The 27781-nt window shown below is 41.6% G+C and overlaps 1 protein-coding gene across 1 annotated transcript in view; it reads right to left on the reverse strand.

Annotated features, from left to right (window-relative positions):
• PRELID2 (PRELI domain containing 2) overlaps window positions 1-27781 on the reverse strand; it is a 64129-nt gene that overhangs the window by 18545 nt on the left and 17803 nt on the right. The window contains 3 exon segments of the mRNA XM_081093226.1: window positions 12817-12922; window positions 26212-26379; window positions 26381-26406. Coding sequence (XP_080949352.1) covers window positions 12817-12922; window positions 26212-26379; window positions 26381-26406 — 300 coding nt within the window.

Raw genomic sequence — 27781 nt, forward strand, 5'->3', positions numbered from 1 at the left:
TGTACCCTAGGAGGGACAGCACTGACATTTAAACTAAGGTTGGACTGACTCCACTAAATATGTGTCAATGCCATAATGGGAAAAATTAGTTTGTGCTTATAACTTCCTTGCATTTTTCATTTTAAATAACAACTGATTGCTGAATGTGTGCCAAGCCCCGCCCTAAGTGTTTTATGCATATAACTCATTTACTCCTCACAAGTACTCCCTGTAGTAGCTCCAACACTGTCCTCATTTTACAGATGAGAAGAGTGAGACTCAGATGTTACATGGCTTGACTCACATCACAGAGCTGATCCGTACAGAGTATTCTGCTGGTTTCAAAGAGAACTAGGGCAAAAGAATACACCCGGCTCCCTGGGAAATATAATTTTCAACCATTCTGTGCAGGTAGTACCTAGTCAAAAACATTTTAAATCAATTTTTAACATTATGTTTAAGGACTGAAAGAATCTTTGGCGGGGGTTAGGGGAGGGGGTGCAGCAGTTTTTTAGTTAAGAAATATTTTGAACATATCAAGAAGTGCAGAGAATAGGAAAACCAATGGGCTTGAACAAGTTCTAATGTCTTTACAAGTAACAAAAGCTACATCCCCACCAAAGACCACTGATCGAGAGAAACGTTAGCCTTTCAGCTCTTCTTAAACTGGCTGTCAGTGTGAAAGGAGTTAACTCCCCAAAAGCCACCATTTTTTTTCTACTAAGGAAATTCAGAGAAAAATAGGAAAATGGATTAGCTAGAACCTAAGGAAGAATGCTAGGTGAGGAATAAAGGGTCAAATCCTAGGCAGCAAAAAGGATTTTTAAAAAGATGAAACTGACAAAGAAATACCACTCCAGCAAACTGGGCTCATGAGACACAGGGCTGCTTTCTCTTTAACAGGCAGACTCCCAACCTCCTCCCCATCACCTTCCCGGAGCCTCAAGTCCCACAAAAAGTGGGCACAACCAATGAGGTTCTTCAGCAAGAGATGAAATTCCACAGTAGAGTGGGGAAACAGAATCAGAAGTCACAGAAAGAAGCAGGGAGACTGGTCAAGGGGAACGGCTGGACACCTCGGAGAGCTATAAGAGCATTTAATCCGCATGCCGCAGGGCTTACCACACAACTGAACTTTAACTGGTGGGTGTACCTTTAAGAAATGAAATTGCCTTTGCCATTCAAGTTGCTCTTCCCAGAATTCTGCATTAACCCCTGATCGGAGACGCCTTAATGACGTTTTCCTGGCCTTGTTGGTCAAACTAAGAGCCTTAATTTAGCACAAAGAGCCTCGCTCTATCCAAGCACAATCCTACAACAGATTTGATCCACAAAATATTTGTGCCTCCAATGTACTTAGTCCACACAATCTGCAGACGCAGCCTCTATTTTTCTGGTATTTCAATGCAGCCTGTGCAGAGCTATTTCAGTTTTCAATTCTGAGCCTGCCAGAGGTGTATATGCACTACGTGTAGATTTATGGTGGCCACAAATTCCTAGTTTCTCATCGTCTTTGAATTTAGCACAACAGAGGGTGAGAACAAGTTCAGAAAAGTAATAGACTGGTTGGAAATTCTACCCAGAATTGAGGGGAGAACATGGCCCCCAAACTTCCAAAGATACCCCGTTAGTTAGAAGAACAGAGGAGCAATAGGAAAGCAAGTATCACAATTAAGTATTATGGAGAAAAGGACATTTTCTCTATGTTGTGACACATGTCTACTTCAAAGTCATATGTACACCTGTGCTTATGAAGACGAGTCATGCATTTGTCTTATCTCCCCACCCAAGCTTCTTGGAGGAAAGGATTATGTCCTCTAGATCGAGGAGACAAAGTGTACAACAGTTAAGGGGGTCGGCTCTGGGGCCAACCACCTGGAATTCCAGCTTTGTCACTTGTTAGCAGCCAATAAGTAGGCACGTGTCACCACATAGAATAGGATTTTAAATGAAATTGTTACAACCTTACCATATGCTAACCACCCCCTCATACTAACAAGTATTTTATAAAAGTATATTTTTTAAAAAATATTTTATTGCCACCTCAAGCCTTGACCATCTACTTGCTACATGAATTATCTCTGAAACTCTTGGGTCCATACTTAGCTTAAACTCCTGAATTTCTGTGCAGGATTAAAGACTATTTGTTAGACAAATTTTTAAAATTTTGGTATTTACACATTGGGGAAAAAGAGGGCAGGCTGAAAAAAAATCATACAATGTCAGAATTGAAAATGATCTCCTAGTTTTACAAAAAATGATAGTCAAGTTCAGAGCAACTAGTCCATTAACGTGTCACCAAGGCAGGGCCAGAGCCCTGATCCCCTGATTCCTGACTCGCTTGCTCCTCACTGCACTGTGTGGAGACATGATGTCCTGTCACTACCCAAATAATGGCACCGTGCTCAGGAAACCAGTTCTGTCATTTCGAGTAAGAGCTTAACTTCCCAGGTTTCATCTGGTTTCATAGGAGGCAAAGTCCCCGCATTTTACTTGGCTGATTTAAGGGATTCCAGAAAGCTTTACCACTGAGCAGTCCATTACAACACCCATGAATTCAAATGAGCCATTGGGGAATTTTGGATTCCTAAGTCTCATAGTCAAGCTAAAGGCATGGATTTAAATTCAGTGGGAGGAACAGAATACTCAGTTTTACCAAGATGTTTTCACTGCAAAGGCTACATTTCTTGGGACTAAAACTCTAGAGGTAACAGCAGGATGAGCTGAGAGGATGGGGCGGGGTGGGGGTGGGGGTAGAATATGTAAAAAAAGGACAGGTACTATTATTTAACTGATCTACAAATAAATTGTTAAAAATCAGAATTCTTGGTAATATCCTCACAGCACCTAATGAATAAATATCGAGTAAATCAATCTATTTGAGCACTCAAGAGTAGGATTAAAAAGTATTATGCACAGAGGTAAATAGAGAGCTGGGAAATCCACCCACTGGACCTGGAGGGACAGAACATATTTCATCCATTTTTTCAAGTAGTTCAAGCAATGGAGAGAGTCTTGGAAGAATTCATATAACCAGGAAGGAAATAAGTCTCCAGTATAAAATTGGCAGAATCCTCCACTGGTGTTCTTATATCAGATTGTGACTTTTATTTATTCTTTCAAGTGAGTTTTATTTGCTCTTTTCCTTTATCTTGGACTTGTGGGGTGTTGAAATATCCACTCTTTTTTAGGATTGTGACAACCATGAACATGTATGGACTAGACCAGCCGTGGGCAAACTACGGCCCGCGGGCCGGATCCGGCCCGTTTGAAATGAATAAAACTAAAAAAAAAAAAAAAAAAAAAAAAAGACCGTACCCTTTTATGTAATGATGTTTACTTTGAATTTATATTAGTTCACACAAACACTCCATCCATGCTTTTGTTCCGGCCCTCCGGTCCAGTTTAAGAACCCACTGTGGCCCTCGAGTCAAAAAGTTTGCCCACCCCTGGACTAGACATTCAATTCTCAGCAAGGACCTAAGCAGCTCAGGAAAACTAGCCCAAGGTAACACAGTGAAAAAGCTTGGAGCCTGGCCAGCATGGCTCAGTGGCTGTGTTGACCCATGGACCAGGAGCTCATAGTTTGATTCCTGGTCAGACCACATGCCCGGGATGTGAGCTCGATCCCCAACGTGGACATGCAGGAGGCAGCTGATCAATGATTCTTTCTCATCATTGATGTTTCTATCTCTCTCTCCTTCTCTGAAATATATATAAAATCGTATGGAGGAGAACTGGGGTCAAATAACTACTTAATGACAGAAGCATTAACTTTTAATGTCAATGGAGTAGAAATCAGTAGACTGAAGCTAACCATTTCATTTCTTCTTCACAGCAATCCTGTGAGGGTAAAATAGCCCTGATTTCCTGATAACAAATGGGAATTCTAAGAGGTCAAGTCATTCATTCAAGTCATATAGCAAGAAAACTGATAATACCCACAGTAAGCTCCCAGTGGAAGCTATAAATTGGCAGAATTCTTTTGAGAAGAAACTCTGGTGACATGTATCAAAGATCTTAAAAATGTGCTTTAATCTAGGAAGCTACCAGAAATATACACAAGTATTTATAGTCACAGATTTATCATAATATTATTTATAATAGTAAAAAACATAGACATCAACAATAGGAACTATTATGACAATGGAATATTATGAAGGTATCAAAAAGTATGTTTTCAAGGAACATGTAATGAACAGGAAAATGTGCACAATATGTCCATAAATGACAAAGTTGGGCTAAATGAACAGAATGATCCAACTTTGTTATTAAAAAAATGTACATATACATACATATGCAAATATACATAGACACATGGAAGGTTATACCAAAATGTTAAAATGTGAATACACTGAGTATTATAGCTATGGATTTTAAAAAATTATTTTAAAAAAAATTTTTAAAAAAAACAATGTAAACTTGACCTATACTGATGCTATCTAAATTGTTTGTATCAGTACTAATAAGGCTCTTATAAAAATATACTTTTTATCAGAGAACTCTAAATGCTAATAATCACTAGAGTTCTTCTATGTACCAGGCATGTTTCATACATGTATCCTCACTTAATCCTTAAAATAACCCTGTGAAGTAGGACTATTATCACTCCATTTTACAGATGAGAAAATTGAAAGTCCTTGATAGGAAGTGTAATACCTGGGATATGTGAAAACCAGATCATGGACCAAAGGGACCAGCTCTAAAATTTCAAATTTAATCTCTATGTTAAATACACAATCAAAACCTTGTTTCATACTAAATAATCTTTCTAAAGGTAGAATATACTAGGCTTTTAGTTCAGGAGTTGGTATGTGAGTATTAGGCTGTCTCTAATTGGCTTCAAAACATTTTAGCACACGCAGTATAACGTTATGCTTCATGTGTTAATTCAAGTTTACAGCCGTTAGTCAGTTGCCCTGATGCAGGCTACACACTTCACGGGTTGGCTCTGAGCATTCTAATGAACAACCTCACTCTCCAGAAACTTCAGTTAACTTTATCCATGACAACACCAGAGATTCTGATAATTAGCATAAGGAATGTTAAAACTGTGAAATTTCACTGGTAAAATGAGAGGCTTGCTAACCAGCATAATGAATGTTAGAAATGGACTCTCATTAATTTAATTAGTGTGACTTAAGATATGGGGATTAGCTCTAAATTTTAGAGGCATACCCATCCTTGCAAAATCAGACTGTAAGACTATCTAGCAAGCCCTTCACCCTCGAATTTTAGGCATGCCACCTATAATGCCACATGTCTAAATGGTCCTGGGGCCAGCCACTGGGTCAGAAGATTCTGGCTGCCTGATGCTATCTGTAAAACAGCCTCTGAATCTTGTCTTTGGAATACTGTCAGCTCTAGCTTCAGAGAACAGTTCATGCGGTTCGTGGTCAGAGTACCCAAAAGGGCAGAGACTTAATAGAACTTACACAACAGATAAGCTATTTCATGCCAACTTGGAAAAAAAATGATTAATGAAATATCTGTGTGTGTTGCAGCTGACCCTCATCAACCTCAAATGATCATCATCAATTCGCAACATGGACCAAAAAGAACTGAACACTTGTGTATACAACTCAGTATACACAATTGGCTCAGGTCAGCATGGCAGGCAGTTCTGACATAGTGCCCAGTGATCCCTGCCTCCTCATACTTATGCCCTTGTATAGACATACACATATATATACAAGTATGTGCAGGCTCAGGGAGTTACCTGACACTACTAAAATAGATTTTTGTAAGGCTCAAATAAGCACACGCCCCAAGGAAGCATGTTCAAAGCTCTAGCTATAGCCTGTCTAGACCAGACCTTCTTCAAAGGCGAAGTTCATATTGTTTGACATGCCTGCATTGCTTCAGTGACAAATATTTCTCCTGCTGTTGCATTCAATCTTTCTCTGCTTCATCCTCCCGATCAACACAATAAGAATAATGACGGAACTAATAATGGGGCTTTGCCAGGAGAGTGGCTGAAATAACAAATTATTTTATCACACGTTGAAAATGCATTTCCCAAACTTAAAAAAAAAGAAAAGGAAGAAACAAGCCTCTATGCGAGTGTATAGTGAGAGGTGTGCATTTTCCAGGGTTTGTAGCCAGCTCTAATTACTCAGACAACTGGGTGAAAAATGACACTTGCACGACGAGGTTAACCCCCAGGATATATCGTTTTTAAAGTTTCTAAAATTTTTTCAATTACAGTTGATATCCAATATTATTTTGTATTAGTTTCGGGTGTACAGCACAGTGGTCAGACAATCATATACTACAAAGTGCTCCCCCTGATATTTCCAGTACCCAGCTGACACCATACATAGCGATTACAATATTATTGACTATATTTCCTACACTATACTTTACTATTTTGTAACTACCAATCTGTACTTCTCAATCTCTTCATCTTTTTTATGCAGTTCCCCAACCTACCTTCCTCTGGCAGCCATCAGTCTGTTCTCTGTATCTAACCCATGGTATCTCTTGAGCCACTCCCAGAAAAGTAAAACATGGGACTTGCAAGAACCACACAGAGTTCACCTAAAAGTTCTTTTGACTTTGGTATGGAATTTTTTTGGGGGGGTTAGGAGGGTGGAGGGTGAATGTTTTGTTTTGAGTTGGAGAAATGGAGGCCAAAACTCCAAAAGATAGTTATACCCAGCACAGCATAAAGTATGCTTTCTCAATGGGGAGATATCAAAACAAGGTGACACTCTGTTTGTGTAAATGAAAAATATCTAACACTTTTTGTGTATAAAGCAAAGACATCATACAGCATATAAGCAGATAATCAATATATCTACGGTATTAAAAGTTCATGGGGGGAGGGGAATTAGGAAAAAAATGTCTTTGAAGGCTCCTAGGAAGAGGTCTAGGAAATGCCTTCCCAAAACTGAGAAGCACCTGCGGAGCCATGCCTGCCCCAGGAAATGTCTTGATCTCCGTCCGAGGATCCCTGAGGTCAGACTTGATTCTGGCCTAGTTCCTCCCCTCCCGGCTTCCCAGTCATTGGCCATTCCCCTGAGCTGCAGAAATGTGTGTGAAGCCTTCCAGGTGTCCCAGACTGCCACCTTACCTATTCTCCTTCACATCTTCCTCCCTTCCCCTGATCTGCTGGAATGTGCTTGCTTATCTCAGGGCATATTAAAATGCACAATTGGCACCCAGAGTGCTACTTGTGTGTGGTGGCACTTTTTCAACACTTCCGGCCCATCTTCTGTTGGCCATCCTGGGTTAAAACTGTCCACAAGAAGATGAAGTCAGGACAGAGAGACAGATTCTGTGATGAGTCAAGAGACAGACGAATGCCTCTGAGACTGGGGGAAGCCGCTGGTGGGCACTCTCAGAAGTGTCAGCAGCCGGGAGTGGAGTATGTAAAGCACTCTCTTCTGTACAGCCTTGAGAAAAATACGCGGTCATGGTACGTCCCATTGCTGGCATGGGCAAAGATAGATGGCTATCCTGGAAACAAACTTTCAAGAAGTTGCTCAAAAAAAAAATTAAATATAGAATTACCATATAACCCAGCAAAAGAACTGAACACAGAGATGTAAACAGATGTCTATATGCTGTGTTCATAGCAGCATTATTCACAACAGCCAAAAGGTGGAAGCAACCCAAGCGTCCGTCGATGGATGAGCAGATCAGCAAAATGGGGTATATACACACACATAGAATATTATTCAGACGTAAAAAGAAAGGAAATTCTGGCACATGGTACGACATGGATCAACCTTGAAAACATGAGGCTAATGAAATAAGCCAGACACAGAAGGACAAATATTGTAGGATTCTACTTTTGTGAAGTACCTGGAGTAGGCAAATTCATAGAGACAAAAAGTAGAATGGTAGCTCTGGCCAGTGGCTCAGTTGATTGGAGTATCATCCTGTACACCCAAAGGTTGCAGGTTCAATTTCAGGTTCAATCCTCACTCAGGGGCGTGTATAGGAAGCAACTGATTGGTGTTTCTCTCTCACATTGATCTCTCTCTCTCTCTTTCTGTCTCTCACTTACCTCCTCTCTCTCTAAAATCAACAAAAAGACACATCCTGTGTGACAATTAAAATAAAATAGAATGATGGTTGCCAGGAGCTTGGAGGAGAAAGGAATGGGGAGTTATTATTTAACTAGAGGTCCAGTGCACAAAAATTCATACACTCCAGGGGGGCGGTGGAGGGGGTGGTCCCTCAGCCCAGCCTGTGCCCTCTTGCAGACCAAGAGCCCTCGGGGGATGTCCAACTGGTGACTCTGGCCTCCCTCTGCGGGAGGTGACCCGCGGGCTGATCAGGGGACAGCGCTGGCCAGTGAGTGACCTGCCCCACCATCACCCCCTCCCCCTGATCGCCCCTCTGACACCCCCAGTCGCCACTGCTCCCCGCCCCCATCACTGTCCCCTCCCTTTGCCTGCTGGCACTCGCCTTGGTGCCGCCCACTCCCCAGCCGCCCCCCCTGGACTTGTCGTTCTGCAGTTTGGTCAATTTGCATATTAGGCTTTTATTATATAGCATGGGTACAGAGTTCTGCTTAGAATAATGAAAAAGCTCTGGAGATGGATGGTGATGATGGTTGCACAACACTGAATATACTTTGTGACACTAGACTGTACACTTAGGAATGATTAAGATGGTGAATTTTATATCATGTATATTTTACCATAATAAAAAAATTAATATTCATTTTAATCTTTCTTAATATAAAGATATTTTCAAAACAAGAAGCATAACACATCCGTAATCCATGGAAAATCAGAAAAAGGATATGTCATTGTAGTAAAAATGCCAGAAATGCCAGCTAAACACACCCTCAACAGCATTTAGGCCTCCGGAGTCTGGGGGCTCTGAACAGAAGGTCACTCTGTAGCCAATCAAGGGCCCTTGCAAGTGACATCATCATGGCCCCTCACTCCTCTGGTCAATTGTAAGTTCTTCCACGGTGACTGAGCTCCTTGCTTCTGTGGGCCCTGCCCCCATCCTTAATGGACACCGCACATCTCCTCACACATCTTGCCCCACACAAGCAGCTGGAATGCAGAGCCCATGGATATGGCATAGACATTACATCCCACCTTTACCACCACTCAACAGTCGTGGTGTAGTCGCCAAGAGCACACTCTGGAGTCAGACAAGCTTATGCCTGCCTCGGCTGACACCCAAAGTGTTTGTGAAACTGGACTTCTGAGTTTAAAATCTATTGTGTGTGCACGTGAATTTGAGGAGAAAAAGCAAAGCAAGACAAAACATGTCATCATAAAAATAAAGTATGAAAAAGAAGCGAGTGAGTAGGATTCTTTTTAACTTGCAAGAACAAAAAGAATACCTTATGTATATTTGACCCATGTTCTTCAATACTGAAAGTTTTCAAGCATGACTTTCACACCTCTCTGTGAGAATGAGTTAAAATTCAGAGGATCAGAGGGCTGAAGCAACGTGAGCTACATCACAAAGACAGTGGGCTTTGCTGGGCTGGGAGTTCAGAACTGCTTCTATTTTTTGACCTGAGTACGAAGAGGCAATCCCCATTCTCCTACCCACATATTCACACTCCAAGAGCACAGTGAGGACTGAATCATGCATGAAAGTCAGTATCGGTGTCAGGAAGGCCCCTGAATGGCAGGTCACCTGAGGAGGGAGAAGAGAAAAGCAACCAACAAGCCCCCAGAGGCACAGAAACACAAGTGACCACGGCTTAGGGGTCTGTGTCCAAGGCTGGCTTTTACCTTATAAACAGAGATATGAACACTCTGAGTGTCTAGCTTTGCTCTTTCTGGGTGGGGGGGGGGGGGGGGGAGATATCAGATCCCAACTTTACCACCACTCAATAGCCTTAGGGATAAAGTTCTAAAGTGAAAATAAAGTCACCTGAAATATTCATGGTAACCTCCGCAGAAGCCACTTATGCAGGCTCAGCTGTGAAGGCTTTATCGGGAAATCAGGCTGACACCGGAAAATATCACCACTTGAATAAAAGGTAAAAGACACTCAGGCATGAGTGGCTCCTACACTTGAAAAGCTATCTAATTAAACGAGGCTTCTTAAAAAAAAAAAAAAAAAGAAAGAAAAACTTGGAAAAGGCAAAAGCTGGCAGAAAAGAATATAGTCATACTTCTGAGCATAATGAGTGAGATTACAGAGGAATCACTTGGCTTCCTCACTTTAAAATTGGTGTCCCCTGATTATTTCCAGACAGTAGTCATCGGAAACCAACTGGAACTACTCATTTCCATGGAAATGTACAGGGCGCTGTCCGTGGTACTACGTGTTGGAGGGAATTGGAACTAAGGTTAATAAAATCCCCCTCTGCTATCAAGAGCATAAAACGTACTGTGAGGCCAGAAACCTGTGGGACTGCAGGTATTCCCCACTCCTCTAAAGCCTGCACTTTGGCACTTCTGATAAAGTGGCAAAGGGTAAAACTTATTGATAAAAGATGGGGATTTGAGTCCAGACTCCACCCCCTGCTAGACCTATGATCTTGAGGAGATCCATTTAGCCCACATGTAACACAGTGCTTAGCACAAAGCAGGTGTTCAATATGTACTTGTAAAAGGAAGGAAGGAAGGCAAGCAGCCATGCACATATTGGGTGCACTTATCTCTTCAAGACATTGCTCATCAATAAAATGAAAATAATAATGCCTACTCTATGTATCTCACAGGATCAAAATGTACAACCACTGTCTGCCTAAATAATTACTAGGTTCAGAATGATGGACAGATCAAATACAGACCCATTTGGATTAATCAAACAATATTTATTTATCCAAAGCAAGGATTGGCAAACTATAGTCCATGATAGTCCACAAGCTAAATCCAGCCCATTACCTGTGTCTGTAGGATTCACAAGATAAGAACAGTCTTTACAAATAAACATTTACAACCAATTTGATAGTAGGAAAAACTAATTTTTTATTCCAGATCAGCTAAATGTTATCTCCCCCCACCAATATATATATATATATATATATATATATATATATATATATATATATTTCCATTCTTATAATAATTATATTCTTAGTAGACCTATATTACCAAAAAAAGTACACTCCATTGCTATTGTTATATTTTTAGTAAAATGTGTGCAAATTGGTTTCTCTCTTGTTATAAAATACCTAAAAAATAGCTCAATTTTTCCTCTTGGCCCACAAAGTCTAACTTCATCTGACTCTTTACAGAAAAAGCTTGCCATTCCTGACCTAAACAACATACAAGAAATCAACTCAAGCAGGGACATGACACCAAAATTATTTTTTTCATCAGCCTTATTATTTTTAAGAGTGTAATTCTGTGGAACATGTGGCTTTTTTGCAAATGCATATTTTGCAATACAGCAGAAACACCCGCAATAATTTCTGAATGAGTATTGGTCAGACCTTCCAGAAGTTCAACTACCCTCTTCATGCCCAGGCTGAAACAGGCTGGGCCAGTCTGGATACGTGCTAATCTGGGCCAGATGTCTATGGATACAGCTCAGCACCAAACACTCACTCATCCCTCCCAGTCTTCCAGACTAACGCATCATGGTTCAGGCTCATTCTTGAACCTAGGCTTGCAAACAAAACACAAAGGTGCATTGTCCAGAATATCTCTGGGGGTCATAACAATAGTCCTTAGACCAGCCAGTAAACCTGCCTACTAGGTAACATATGCACAAGTCCTGAGTAAATCCTGGGAATAAGTGATTACGCTCATAATTCCAATTAAAAACAACAATAATAATATCATAAATAACACACTATAAATAAAATAAATATTAAATAATTCAAACCACTGCAGAACACCTGCAATAGGCATATGAAGATGCATAAGAGTTAGACTTTGCCCTAGGCAAGAACACAGGATATGTGAATCTCATGTGATACACCATATTGGACTAAAAACTAAATTGCTCTACTTAAAACAGGGTACATTAGAACCTTAAACGCCAAGGTGGCCTCTGAATCACCTTCCTGAAGCTTAAGCTCCCCAGTTATGGAGTTTGAAAACCACAGTAATGAACAGCCAGGAGCTCTGGATTTCTACGTCTTCTTCATCCCTAATATCAGGACAAAAGTACAGCTTTCTCAAAGGTTTGTAAGGAATAAATAAGATAAGTAAAAATTCTCTTTTACAGTGAGTAGCACACAGTAAGCACTCAACAAATATTAGTTATTATCTTTTTAATTAAATAGTTGTCATCATATTGTATATACAATAAATATAATTATTCTTTCTGATTATTTCTCTTAATTAGACTACAAGTATTCTCCATATCATCACATTCTCTTCATTGGTATATTTTTCATTTAATGGGGCACAAATAGTATTTTAGTTTTACTTTGATTTGTGATTAGATAATAACTAGAGGCCCGGTGCATGGATTTGTGCACTGGTGGGGTCCCTCGGCCTGGCCTGTGGGCATCGGGCTGAAACCAGCTCTCCGACATTCCCCGAGGGGTCCCGGATTGCGAGAGGGTGCAGGGCGGGCCAAGGGACCCCACTGGTGCATGATTGGGGCCAGGGAGGGGATGTGGGAGGGCTCCAAGGTGTGTCCAGCCCATTTTGCCCAGTCCCACTAAGCCAGACTCCAGCAGCAAGCTAACCTACCGGTCAGAGGGTCTGTCCCTGGTGGTTAGTGCACAACATAGTGACTGGTCGAACTGTCGAATGGTTGGACACTTAGCATATTAGGCTTTTGTTATATAGGATTAGTGAGGGTGATTATTTTGGCATATATTTGTTTATGAACTGTATTTTGTTCTTCATATGTATGTATATGGAGCTTTATTCAAGAGTCCAATGGGAATATCTATGGTTTCTAAAAATTATTAATGTCGGTTCCAAATGGAAACAGGCTTACCTTTTGGGCTCCTTGTCTTAAGAATGTGCTGGCAAAAGTTTCCAAAATGCAGTTGAGAAAGCCAGCCCCTGTGATTGAAATCCTGCCTCTTTGAATGAACTCTGTCCTGCAAAAAGCAAAAATATAATCTTTGATGTCATTCTACATTCAGATATTTAAACCACAGGGATTTCCAAAGCCTAATTACCACTTATAATCACCACAAAATTATATCCATAGTAATTCAATAATTGCCTGTTACAACAAAAGGTTTCAGTAGAGACTTACAAATTATATAACAGAAGCAACAGTCTTATTCAAACTAGGGAATACTGTTTCAAGTTGCTAGGAGAGTAGGTTTTAAAAGTTCTCAGCACACACACACACACACAAAAAGTAAACTATGGGAGTTGATGGAACCTTAACTAACCTCATTGCCATAATCATTTTGCATTATGCACATATATCAAATCATTACATTGTACATCTTAAACTTATACAATGTTATATGTCAGCTGCATCTCAATAAGGTGGGGAGAAGTGAAAATGTATGGGTGCATTATTCTAACAACTGCAGAACACAGGATTTGTAGTCACGCCGAGTAAATAATTCCATGATAGGATAGTCAATCTTTAGAAAGTTGCTCTACTTGACCCACAATAAATAAATTTAACTAATTCTAAATATTAATTCTAAATAGTAGAATAATTTCATGCTATAAAATGGCTTTTTAAAATTGAGTCTGAGACAATGATCAGCTGTGTGACCTAGAGTAAATTACTTATTCTCTCAGTTTCCTCATGAGTAAATTGGGAACAATCCTAGTCTCTTCCAACTACTATGAAAAGTAGATGAGCTCATGCATATAACGGGAACATGGACAGCTGCTGACGTGCAATGAGCATTCATTAAATGTTAGCCCCATTACTAAAGAGAGACAGACAGACGGGGAAGTCCAAAGCCTGGAATGACTTCTTACCCTATTTAAATTCTACCAATATTAATGATCTCCAATTCATAAAGCAGAGATGTGGGTCACACTTCACAATGATGTCAGAAAGATGGCAGAAGGGGAAGCCGCAGGCCCTTGCTCCTCCTTGGAGACACTGACTGAACAACAATAGAAGGACCCAACTGCCTTTGTAAAAATTCCACACACCAGTTAAGAGGTTCCAGCACCTGCCCTGTGATTGCAAAGCCACGCAGAACTGCATCAGAGTGAATAAGAAAGTTGGTTGCATTTACCTACCATGGCCCCCATCCACCCAGCACAGCGCACACCATCAGGAGAAAACTCCCAACTCCTGGCTGCTCCACTGGGAGAAAGAAAGAACGAAAGGTACGCCCAACACTGGTTTTACATGGCGGCTGCCCGAGAACTTCTTTCTGTCCCACCTATTGAGAAGGCTGAAGGGGAAGGCAGTCCCTTTACGTTTTGGACGCTGGGAGGCTGCTAGGAACAAAGGCAGGCATGACAGCTTATTACAGCACCACAGTCTGCAGACAGACACCAGCGAGTGAGTGTCCCATCAGCCAATGCAGGCAGAGCATTCACCACAGGAAAACCACTAGGACTCAGGCAGAAGAAACAGGGCTAAGGACTCGCTACTTTTCTGAAAGGCCCCAATAGTTAGTTGAGTTTTTTTGATTGTAAAGAAATCGAATTCTCCCCGTAGGAATGACTGGAGATGATGGACATAGGAGCTGTCAGGAGATGAGGCTAGAAAGACAACTGGGGACCACACTGCAAATGGTCTGCTCAGGCTGAGGAGGTAAGACTTTATCCTGCAGGCAACAAGGACTTCTCCTCTGAGGCCACCAAGTAATAGGTACAGAGGAACAGTTACCGGTGCATCACTGACTAAAAGGCCTGTTGTCACTACTTATGCTTTTGGACAATCTCCTCTCCCCCATTTTCAGCACCGTGCTTACCTCAATGAGTTCAAGGAGCATTTGTTTAATGACTGAATGAATGAATTTAAATTTTTTACAATCAAAAAGAGTCTACATTGCCGAACCGGTTTGGCTCAGTGGATAGAGCATCGGCCTGCGGACTCAAGGGTCCCAGGTTCGATTCCGGTCAAGGGCATGTACCTTGGTTGCGGGCACATCCCCACTGGGGGGCGTGCAGGAGGCAGCTGATTGATGTTTCTAACTCTCTATCCCTCTCCCTTCTTCTCTGTAAAAAATCAATAAAATATATTTTAAAAAAAAAGAGTCTACAAAGGAAGTAACTTCCCTACCTTCTTAGATTTCTATGGAAAGGAGATAGGAACCATGTCCTTCTGTGTGTGTGTGTGTGTGTGTGTGTGTGTGCGCGCGCGGGCCTGCATATATAAGCACATTTACTGACACTAATAAAAATGTTCAGAGAAAATTATGGATCCAAAAAGCTGTGATTTTGGTAACAATAGTTATCTAACTTAATTAATTAGACCTTTTCCCCAATCCCAATAGTTATCTAATAATTAATTAGACCTTCTCTCCAATCCTCTTATATTAGTAGACTCTACATTTAGATCATACACACAGAAGAACAAAGCCTTCAGAACACTCTGTGTCCTCTCTCTTTGACTTTGATTCTCTCTCTCTCTCTCTTTCACACACACACACACACACACACACACACACACACAGAGTTATTCTAGCCAATCCAATATAGATGGTCTAGGCAAATAGTTATAAGCTAGGCGAAGCAGCTTCCACCTCTTAGATTTAAGCCTATTTAAAATGATTTGCTCATGTGACACTAATCTTTCCTGTCTTTATTCCTGATTAGTCAGAGTAGAATTTAACAGTGATTTTAATATTTAAAAATGAAATGTTAAGCAGTCTTACCCTCTTGGGATAGATGCACTCTCCAGTCCTCAACGCAATTATAGGTGAGGGATTAATAAAAGTGTCTCACATCATATTCTAAGCGATATTTCTTTTCACCCATTTTAGAAGTGTGTGCTCAGAAAAGCATGCTCAGGGTTTTCCCACATATGGGACAATAACAGGACAGTGAAGCGGGGTCCTGCCCTTGCCATCAACGAGTTTATTCCATTATATTTCAGGATTGCCAGAGAAGAAAACGTTGCACTTTCCCTAAATAACTCACTGACAAAGCACATCAGATACTGTATTTGCTTCTTACTACACAGAGCTAACGTAAATCCCTCATGTTAGAGAAACCTCTTTGTAAGTTCCTGTGCAGGTTGCACAACAATATACAGTTTAATTTCAGCCCTTTTTGAGGAAGGAGGAGGAAGAGGGGGAAGAGGAGGAGGAGGAGGAGGAGGAGGAGGGATAAATAGATTGATGAATGCACGAACAAATGGACAGCTAGGCCCTGATGATCATTTTTATATAAAAATTATTCTTTAAAGGCTATGTGCTACCAAGAACCATTTTCAACACAGGAGTATGCTAACTTCTGGTTTATCCTTCACTTAAAGTCTCATTAATCACCTGAGGGCTTCCCTTTTCCCACACTATGTACCCTTAGTTCTTTGTGCGTTTTGCCCTAAGACTTTCTCCCACCCCACGTTTGCCCTGTTCTGCTTCCCTAAAGAGACATAGGAGATTCTAGTTTTCTTATACCTGTCTTTTATCTGTTAAGCCTAAAGAAAGGGCTGCATCTCCTTTATGATGTAATATACCTAGGTCACACCGACTCTTCAAAGAAATGCATAGTAACAGTGTATATTTTCTATCAGACATTATATTACCTTCTAAGGTTGTTAGTCTAAAATTTGTTCTATCTCTTACTGAGAAAACTATGGTAAAGAGAAGCTAAAGAACTTGCCCAAGGTCATATAACTTGATGTCATGCACATTCATTTTCTACTGAAACCTCAAAACTCCAGTCCTGCTCATACCTCAGTTAATGACACAAGCGTCCTCCTAGTCTACGACCTTAGAAATCTCAGCAACATGTTATATGGTTCTTTTTCCAATCGATCCATGCAATCAATTGACAGGTTGTGTTTGTTTTCTTTCTAACATCTCTCAACAGTCAATGTCATTCTCTCCCTTGTGACTGCTAATGGCTGAGTTTCAACAAATGGACAACTAAAATATTAACAAGAAAATTTATGGGTGAATTATAGGCATTATTTACTTTGTTCTTCTTACTAATTTTCTATAATAAATATGTATTATTTGCCAATCACCAAAAATATTAATAACTAGAGGCCCGGCATACGAAATTCGTACACAGGTACAGTCCCTAGACCTGGCCTGTGGTCATGGCCATCTTCCCTGGCTGCCCACAGCCGGCCCCACTCCCCACCACCACCCACCCTCGGTTCCCTGTTCACTATCAGGTGACCGACGCCTGACGGCCGGGGGAAGGGACCGAAAGGTTGGTTGTTCCCGCCATCTCACTGGCCCCACCCCCGCCACAGGTCACCCTCTATGTGTGGGGCGACTGGCGGGACAGGGGCCTTGGCCTGGTGCTACCTGCATCCCCTGCCACCCACCCCCAGTTCCTCATTTACCATCAGGAGATCAGAGCCTGCCGGCCGGGGAAAGAGACCAAGAGGTGGTCATCAGTGTGCCTCATAGTGACTAGTCCAGTGGTCATTCTGCTGTTAGGGTCAATTTGCATATTACCCTTTTATTATATAGAATAAGACCCTGATTATCATTTTTATATAAATAAAAATTATTCTTTAAAGGCTCTGTGCTACCAAGAACCATTTTCCACACAGGACTAAGCTAACTTCTGGCTTATTCTTCAGTTAAAGTCTCATTAATTACCTGATGGCTTTCTCTCCCCAGGACCCCCATACTGCCTCCCAATGGGGTCCCTGTCTCCACCCACACTGCTCAGAGTCAGTGTCCTACACTCACACTGATGTTGTCTCTGGCTGTTTACTAAGGCAGAGAATAAAGCCCATGTCCTCAGCTAAGACTAATCCATATTATTGCATGTAGCTACTGTTTATTCATTGTTATTGCTGCACAGTGTTCTATTGTTTGAAAATTCTCCAAATTATATATCCACTCTACTGAAGATGGACATTTAGAATGGGCCCAGTTTGGAGCTATTATCAACGGTGCTATAATGAAAATATGCATAATACATCCAGGTATATATGTGCACAAGAGTCTCTAGAGCAGCGGTTCTCAACCTGTGGGTCACGGCCCCTTTGGGGGTCGAACGACCCTTTCACAGGGGTTGCCTAAGACCATCAGAAAACACATATATAATTACATATTGTTTTTGTGATTAATCACTATGCTTTAATTATGTTCAATTTGTAACAATAAAAATACATCCTGCATATCAGATATTTACATTATGATTCATAACAGTAGCAAAATTAGTTATGAAGTAGCAACGAAAATAATTTTATGGTTGGGGGTCACCACAACATGAGGAACTGTATTAAAGGGTCGTGGCATTAGGAAGGCTGAGAACCACTGCTCTAGAGTATCTAGCAATTAAATATCTTGGCCACAGGACAGGCACACTTTCTATTTTAATAGATTTATGCCAAATGTTTTTCTGAATGGTTGTACCTGTATTTTTTCTTCATCACTGCATCAATGCCAATTGCAATGACTAGCATATGGTAGAAAATCAATAATGCATTAGGAACACAAGGATGGAGCAAAGAAGAGAGGGTAGGGGAAAAGAAGGGAAGAAGCAAAAGAAGGGGAGAAAGTGATAGTACATCTCAGTACTTATGTCAGGGGAATTGAACCAAATGTCTTAAGAGTCCCACCTGCTGAAGTCAGTAGGGGACAGCCTTCACCTGGCTGAGAGATAAGCCCCACAGTAACCGGACAATTATGTAAAAAGAGGAGGCTCGCCCTGGCCGGCTTGGCCCAGTGGATAGGGCATCAGCCTGCGGACTGAAGGGTCCCAGGTTCGGTTCAGGCCAAGGGCACATGCCTGGGTTGTGGGCTCGATCCCCAGTGTGGGGTGTGCAGGAGGCAGCCAATCAATGATTCTCTCTCATCATTGATGTTTCTCTCTCTCTCTCTCCTTCTCCCTTCCTCTCTGAAATTAATAAAGAAATATATTTTTTTTTAAAAAAAGAGGAGGCTCATTCACTCATTCACTTGTATCTGAGTCACTTCTATCGATTGGTTCATAGGCGGACATAATTCAACATAGGACACAATGGAATCACAACAAAGACAGCACAGCTCAAATTTTGAACACCCTTGCGAAAGTGAATGGCAGTTTATACCATTGGTCTCCTACTTTGGGGTCATTTAAAATTCTGGTTCCTTCTGATTGGGGAAAATAACATAGTTCAGAGGAAATATGTATCAGGAACTAATTCCCAGAGCATGGAATCACCAGCTCCGAATCCTAAATACAGCAGTTTCCAGGAAAACAAGAGCTGTAAGAGCCTGTCCTTGAGGTATTGACTGGTTAGGTGTGGCAAACCTTGCCTAATTGTTTTCACGATGGAATTTAATCAAAGTGTCCGAGGGGAAATGAAGGTTCCACAGATATTCTTATTGTGGTGACATCTCCTGCAGTCTGTGAACTGGTCTGGTAGGAGGTGTCGGGATATCGGTCCCACCGGTGAATGCCTCGCATCCAGGGCTGGCTTCCAGGATGTGTGATCCACGTGGCCGCACAGGCACAGCTGTCAGAAGGGCTGCCCTCCTATCACTATTTTGAAATTCTTAACCATTTTTGAACAAGGGACTCTGGATTTTCGTTTTGCACTGGGCCCTGGAGATGTAGGTCTGCACAACACTGCCAACTGCCATGCCCTGGGGAGTTGTCTGAGGCGCTTAAGAATGCATGTTGCAGTTTAGCAATATCTAATAAAAGCCTCAAATATACGCAAACCCTTGGACACATAACACCTACCTCTAACAATACTGCCTAAGCAAATAATCTTAGATTAGAGGAGGACTTAGGCCAGCCTATAAAGACATTCACCACATCCTTATTTATAACAGTAAATCATGCAAATATTGCAAATGCCCCCAAATTAGGATGTTAATAAAGCACACTAAAATATTTTATCCAATAAGTACATGTAATCAGCCACAAATACATCATTTTTTAAAATGGCATATTTAATAAGAAAAGATGGTCCCAAATGTAATCATCAATTCATGTAAAAGTCAGAATACCACATACAGGATGATTTCATGTTTGTAAAAATGAGTAAATAAATTGCTCCAACTATAGTATGCTCCCACAGTGGAAGGCTACACAGCAATGGGGAAAGAACAAACTATCAATACACATCAGATGATGCTCATAGACAGGATGCTGAGCAAAAGAAATCTGAGACAACAGAGCACAGAGTGTACGGCTCCATCCCTGTGAAGAGCAACCCCAGGCAGAACGAATCCATAAGGATGGAGGTCAAATATGGTTTTCTTTAGGGTCACTGACCAGAAAGAGCACAAACCTGAAGAGGGCATGAACATGTTATGTTCTTCTTTCTTATGTGTATTTTGTAACGGTTCTACTCTGAACATGGAATACACGTGAGAAAAGAGGAAGCTTTCTATTTCAATGTAATGAAGAATCCTTAGAGCAAGATTCATCCAATCTTGACCTAGGTGAGGGCTGGAGGGTTTTCCTAACTTCAGACATGAGGCCGCTGAGTCATCCCAGAGCAGAGGGGAGAATCACACAGAACAAGCTAGGACTGACCACTCCTCAGTTCCTCTCACCGCTACAACCCCCTTGAGGTCAGATGCATATTCAATGCAGCAGCCTCCACCTCCAGCACAGAAAATGCCTCAAAATGCCTCCAGCACAGAGCATTCCAGCCATAAATGCAAACCAGGAAACTGAACTCAGCTTGTCAGTTTTATTTTCCATCTCTTTGCTTAGCTACGAATACTAGTCGTGCTTAGAAAGATGGAGAAGGCAGAGCCTTAAACTAACTAGACTGTCATCGGGTTCTGTCTATTGTCTCATGACCTCTAAGTTGTTCTGCATAGGATCCTTGCCTGGTTAATAAAATACTGTAATTTTTTTTGTTAATCCTCACCAAGGATATTTTTTCTATTGATTGAGTGAAAGGAAGGGAGGGAGGGAGAAAAAGAAACATCGATGCAAGAGAGACACATTGGTTGATTGCCTCCTGCACACACCCCAACTGGGGATTAAAACCCCAATCCAGATATGCAACCTGGACCAGGAATTGAACCATGATCCTTTGGTGCACAGGCCAACACTCTAACCACTGAGAAACACCAGCCAGGACTAAAATATAATTTTTAATACTGAAACTTTTTATTTACTACAGATGCAAGAAACTTAAAAAAAAGGCAAGGAAGGAAAGAAGGAAGGAAGGGAGGAAAGAAAGAAAGGAAGGAAGGTTAAAATGGCATCTGCTCCATAAGAAAACATAACACATTTTGACATGAATCCAACTCAAGCCTCCCTTCTTCATCCTTACTTCCACTGATTATTCCTCTCTTGCATAAATTCAAGAGGACTCTAATCTGAGTTTTGCTACTTTCTAACAGGGTGTTTCTGCTGAAAAGTGTTCACTGTTTGCTGGAGAGCCAGATGATCAGCTGCTCATGCTTTATGAGATTGGCAGGAATGTTGCGCAGAAGGGAGCTCCAAAAGGACTGCCAGCTAGATGCTTGCTCACCCCTGTGCCCACAGGGTACAGACAGGTGATCAGGGGCTTTCAAACTGAGCTGCTCAACAGATTTACCTAGAGGACTTTTTTTCTTTTATCCTCACTTGAGGATAAAATATATATATTGATTTCAGAGAGGAAGGGAGAGGGAGAGAGAGAGATAGAAACATCAATGATGAGAGAGAATCACTGATTGGCTGCCTCCTTCACAGCCCCTACTGGGGATCGAGCCCACAATCTGGGCATGTGCTCTTGACTGGAATCGAACCTGGGACCCTTTAGTCTGAAGGCTGATGCTCTACCTACTGAGCCAAACTGGCTAGGGCTAGAGGACTTTTTTAAGACAGTGATCTCCAGGAGTCAGCCCAAGCCCCCAGGACTAAAATTATCTCCAGGCTTACCCTTCTCCCTGAGCCCTGCATTAATACACAACTCAAAAAAAAAAAAGGGTAGGAGGATGAAAAAATATCCAGAGGCATTCACTAAAATATTTCAAAAGCTCTTACTTGGAAATGGCACAGAATGCTCTCTTGGCTGAACATCATTGTTTCCAGTTCAATCATCACCAGCCTTTGCAATAAAACAGCTTACTCCATTTTTCAAAGTTAGTACTTTAAAGAATCACCCCACTTTGAACACAGCATTTATATTCACCATTAGTTCCAACAACAACTTTCATTTATCTAGTGCCTTATACCCTCCAAGTGAGGAAGTTCTCCATTTATTATCTTATTAAACCTTTACATCACTCTGTGAGGGAGCTCGGCCAGCTTTATCCCTTTTGCCCAGAGTCAAACAGCATGCCAGCATCCAAGCAGCAACACCATTACTAGGTCTCCATATGAATGGTTCCAGATTCCCTCTACATCGAATTTCCTACCAAATCCTATTGGACTTTCCCCAATTGCACTTGCCCCTCCTGTTGGTTCCATCCCTTTTCACGTCCCTCCCTTCGTGCCCACTTCAGCCCATTATCTGTAACTCCTTGAGCAGATGGTTATTCGTCAATCATTCAACAAATGGCCACGGAGCCTCCTCTACGAGCCGAGTACCGAGCTAGGTACACACTGAAGGTCAGGTACAGCAGATGAGAATACAGAGACCTGGTACATGAGCACAAACATAAAAGGCAAGCAAGTATCTTTTGGAGAGCAGTCTTACTGAGCCAAAAAGAAGGTTCCTGCCCAGATGTCATATTTACACGGAAAAGGCCTGGAAATCCAGGTCGATGTGAGCACAGGGAGTCATGTTTTAGGACAAATACAATGATATTTACTCAGGCTATTAGATAATTATACTCTCAAGCTCTTTATCACCAGGATTAGAGATTAGAAATAATACTCAAGTAAAGTTAACAGAGTCAGAATATTTTCATGTCGCAGTGAAAGCAGGTTTGGCAGTCAACTAAAAAGACCAGTGCTAAACACATGAAAGTTAACAAAGTGTCCAATTTACTCCTGGAAACAAATAAAAGACTTCAGAGTAAGAAAAAAAAATAGATACACAAAGAAAAATGCCCAAAATTAGCCCCTTTAAACATGCACATTATACTATTTGTGATTCACCAGATGAAAATTCGAAACTTGGGATGTTTTAATCCAGGAGTTGAAAAACAAAAATTTCTAAATGTTACCTACCTTATTTGTTAGAATAAAGACTATTCATATGAGTAACTTCAATTATAAGGGAAATTCATTGAACTAAGAACAGTTGCTCATCCCATTCATTTAATCTGTGTGTAAGGTTTGACTTTGGCTTGTTTCTTTCACTGTATTTCAGGAGAAACGACTTTTTGATATTTTACAAAAATGGAATCAACATATCAGATGTGATTAATACATACTCTACTAGGCTGAGCACTTTGAAATCTCAGAAATCAGATCTGTAAGCGACAATGGATTAGCAGAAATTCTTAAGACATGGGAAGGTGAAGACATTGGCATTAGAATGCTCAATGCTGAATATGGAAGAGTGGTTCTGCTACTCAAAAGCAAAACCTCCAGCTCACAACATCATAAACAGAGTGAGTCTCCACTGGCGGTGACAGCTTCAAGATAAGAGAAACCTTACTACTTATCGCAAAAACCCAAACAGCTATGGTGAAAGAGCAACGCCCAAGAAAATGCGTTTATAAAATGATTATCTTTTAGAATTGCATTACTTGGATAAGGTAAATGTCCATTATTAAAGACAGATCAAATGCATATCCATTATATTCCCACATAGTCCATTAAAAACTAATAAAAGAATAAGAAACTAACAAATATATTTCAAAGAAGGAAAGCAAACCCCAGATCATAAGAAATGAATACGCTTATTTCAGAATGTAAGGTTTCAGAGGGCAGAAACCACGACTTTGCCTTCTGAGAAATTAAAACAATGTACTCCATTCTCCACTAGCAAAAGCAAATGCCTGTGTCCTGTTCCACATATTAAATAAAGCACATTCCTACAAGAGCTGGCTGTCAATTTTTTATTTTTTTATTTCTACTCTCCGACTTGGGACAAGCGTCCAAGGGAAAGCCGTGCATTGGCCCAACATCTCTGACTCTGGAAACAGGTAGTTCCTCAGAGCTCCGTGCGTGATGCCCCTGGGTCTATGGCAGCCACAGTCACGGCACGGACCAGGAAGAAAACCAGAACACAGGGGATTTGGTCCCTGCTAAACGCTTGCATTCACTCTGGATGCTCTCCCTCCAGTGCTCAAATCTCACGCTGAACCTAAAATGGAAGGGTCCCTCCCCACCATGCCTCTTGGATTGAGGAGCTCTTTTCCCCGAGATGGTGCGCTGAAGAAACTCAAAGTCACAACACACAGCATCTTCCTGCAGCCTAATGGAAACAATTATAAACAGTAAGATAATACATGCTAAAGATGAGACTCAGGTGGATTTTTAAGATTCTGATAACAGCAACAATAAAGGTAGTAATACTAGACAGTAACATTTATTGACTACTCTCATTTGACTGTCACAGCAACCCTTGGAGGTAGGGATATTACCCCTTTCATACTGATGAGGAAACTGAGGCTTAGAGAAGTGGAGTCAATTGTGCAAAGGCATATAATTATAGTTCAGAGGTGGGATTCTACCCAAGACCTAGCCAGTTACTGTGGCATCGGATGAGAACCTGTAGAAGTCTAGAGGAGCTAGGTGGGCTGTGGGAATAAAGCAGGCTGCAGACTGTTAGACAACTGAGCCAGGTATAGAAAGACAAGAGACCATGAGGCTGCCTTTGTTCCTGCTAGCTTTCCAGTTCCTGGCTCCTATCCCATGGGAGGCCTCTCATGGATAGAGAGATCCCTGTATTCATTTGCATTGGTAAGTTTCTATTGCTTCCAAAGCATGACAAAAACAATGGGCACCAAGGTGAAGAGGGAAAAGGTGTGTAGTACCTCTTCCTCGCTAGTATATTCCAATTATTTTTATCCAGGCGCTCCTCCCTCCCATGCAATCCTTTTGTTTCAGGATATCCCTTCCATTGATTTTCAGACAGAGTGGAAGGAGAAGGAGAAGGAAGAAGGAGGAGGAGGAGGAGGAGGAGGAGGAGGAGGAGGAGGAGGAGGAGGAAGAGGAGGAGGAGGAGGAGGAGGGGGGAGGAGGGAGGAGGGAGGAAGAGGAGGGAGAGGGGGAGGAGGAGGGGGAGGGGAGGGAAGGGGAGGGGAGGGGGAGGGGAGGGAAGGGGAGGGGAGGGGGAGGGGAGGGAAGGGGAGGGGAGGGAGAGGGGGAGGGAGAGGGGGAGGGGGAGGAGGAGAAGGAGAGAGAGAGAGAGAGAGAGAGAGAGAGAGAGAGAGAGAGAGAGAAAGGGAGGGAGGGAGGAAGGAAGGAAGGAAGGAAGGAAGGAAGGAAGGAAGGAAGGAAGGAAGGGAGGAAGGAAGATCAATTGGTTGCCCCCACATATGCCCCGACCAGGGCCAGGTAGCGAACCTGCAACCGAGGTGCATGCCCCCTTGGCTGGGAATCAAACCCCATGACCCTTCAGTCCACAGGCCAACACTTTAATCACTGAGCCAAACCAGCCAGGGCAAGAATAAATTTTATTATATGTAAATAATATCTCAATAAACCTGAGAATTAAAATTTCTCCTTTAGAGAAACATTCACATATGGCATTTATGAGGATCATATGCCTTACCAATACTGCAGTACTGTTTATAATAAGGAAAACTGGAAACCACCAGAACATCTGTCAAAAAGGAAAAAGCTAAATAGAATACAGTGTAATCATAAGGTGGAAGTTGATACAATAGTTCAAAGGAATATGGCATGTATAGACGTATATATTTATATGTTATGGATAAAGTTTAGAAATATTCTAATTAAGCAAAAAAGATAAGGGCACAATGGTTCACACAGAATGAAAGCATGTATGTAAAAGCAGATATATGAGACCATACTATGCAGGCTTTGTGAGTACACAGGTAGGTACCTAAAGGGATCTCTTCAAAGTCTAGAAAAATACTCAGCTCAGTGATGACACTCATTGCCACTGCAGAAGGCAGAGACACCAGGATTGAACAGGGTGGCCAGAAAGGAGGTGAGCTCTGCCGTTTTCCCTCCATAGGGAAATCTACTCATTAATTACCTATGTGATTAAAAATTAATGTATAATTTATGTGAGAAGTAAACAGAGGTTATAAGTATGAAATCATAGGTGCTTTTTATTAAATTTATTGGGGTGACATTGGTTAATAAGATCATATAGGTTGTAAGTGTACATTATAGCTTTTTAATACATGTGTTCATTTGTGCATCCCTGCACCCAACCTACATGTACGTACACACACACACACACACACACACACACGCAAACACATGCAAACACACACACAGGAGATCTTACCAATTTGGATTTTCCATACTTTCTTGGAAGACAGACTCTTCCTTCATGGATGCATACTGTGTCCACGTAAGGCAGTGACTCTGGATAGCCATGCTTCTTTTCTGGGGATTGAGCCATGATTCCTCTTCTAACTGGATATCGGGTATCTTTAAAATGCTCACCTGTTCAACAGAGGGAGGACAGCTTTCTCAATTTCGGAAGAGCAGGCTACGTAAAGACTGCACCCAGAAGTGCTCTCAGTCTTGGATAATTAAGAGGAGAAATGATCCTAATATGTGGCTGTAAGTCCTTGATAATCAAACATGCTATGACCTTACTAAGTGCTGGTGAGGATGTGCAAATGGCCCGGGATTTATGCAGGCCGTTCAGTCCTTGGCCTGATTTCCCTAACTGCTAAGCACTAAGCAAATTATCACCCTCCTCAGCGTCTCCTCTAGGGCTGGTTATGGCCTTCTTAAATTGACGGATTCTAACTGGGCCCACTATGGGCTTCCGTGCAGGACGATATCAGGTAAAATATTTTCTTCATTTTAAACTCTGTCTATACCTAGAAATGTATGCTTTCCTAGGTGGAGGAGACATGGAAAACTGCAAAGGCAAAAACGGTACAAGTTAGAGGTGTCCTTAAATTATTTAAGAATTGAGATACGCCGAAATCGGTTTGGTTCAGTGGATAGAGCGTCGGCCTGCGGACTGAAAGGTCCCAGGTTCGATTCCGGTCAAGGGCATGTACCTGGGTTGAGGGCATATCCCCAGTAGGAGATGTGCAGGAGGCAGCTGATAGATGTTTCTCTCTCATCGATGTTTCTAACTCTCACTCTCCCTTCCTCTCTGTAAAAAATCAATAAAATATATTTAAAAAAAAAAAAGAATTGAGATACAACACAAAGTTGAATGCCTTTTTAAATAATAGATTCAAAGCATGTATATAGGTCAAAGGCAGGCAGGGCACGCACTTGGCGGAAAAAGCCAGTAAGAATTTGCTGCACAAATTGCAACACATTTTACCACCTGGAAAATAAAAGAAAGCTCATTTTCATTGTCATAGCACCCTTCTTTCCACTAAAGAATGTGACAGAAGTGATAGAAGCCGCCATTTTTCCTGCAGATGGCACAGCGATGGCATTTCCAAGCTCGTGGGCAGGAGCCCAGCTGGGCTCCACGTCACACGCAGAATCACTTCCGGGCTGAAACCACCATCTGAGACGCTTCTGAAACTGTGAATCAGGATGCTCTCCTCGTATTTCCTAATGATTCTAAAAACGCTCTTGTCGCTAATTTCTCTACAGTTCAAGCAATGTGATTTAAATCTCCACTTACCTTTTTTTCCAACAATCACCAGTGTGCTGAAGGATTTCAAGGAGAGAAAACAATTTGCTATCATGAAGATTTCATCATCAACACCATCACTTTACAGAGACATACACAAAAAGGCTTACGGAGAGCACCAAGAGCATCTGCTCCCTGAAATAACGATCCTCCCTGAGAGTGAAGCAGAACTGAAGCTTTTACCTCTCCCACTAAAGATCTGACAACATACCTACCGTCTGCCCACCTGTGATCACTCTTA

This window comes from Myotis nattereri (genome assembly GCF_964212035.1).
Source record: "Myotis nattereri genome assembly, chromosome: 5".
In the NCBI taxonomy this organism is placed as follows: domain Eukaryota; kingdom Metazoa; phylum Chordata; class Mammalia; order Chiroptera; family Vespertilionidae; genus Myotis; species Myotis nattereri.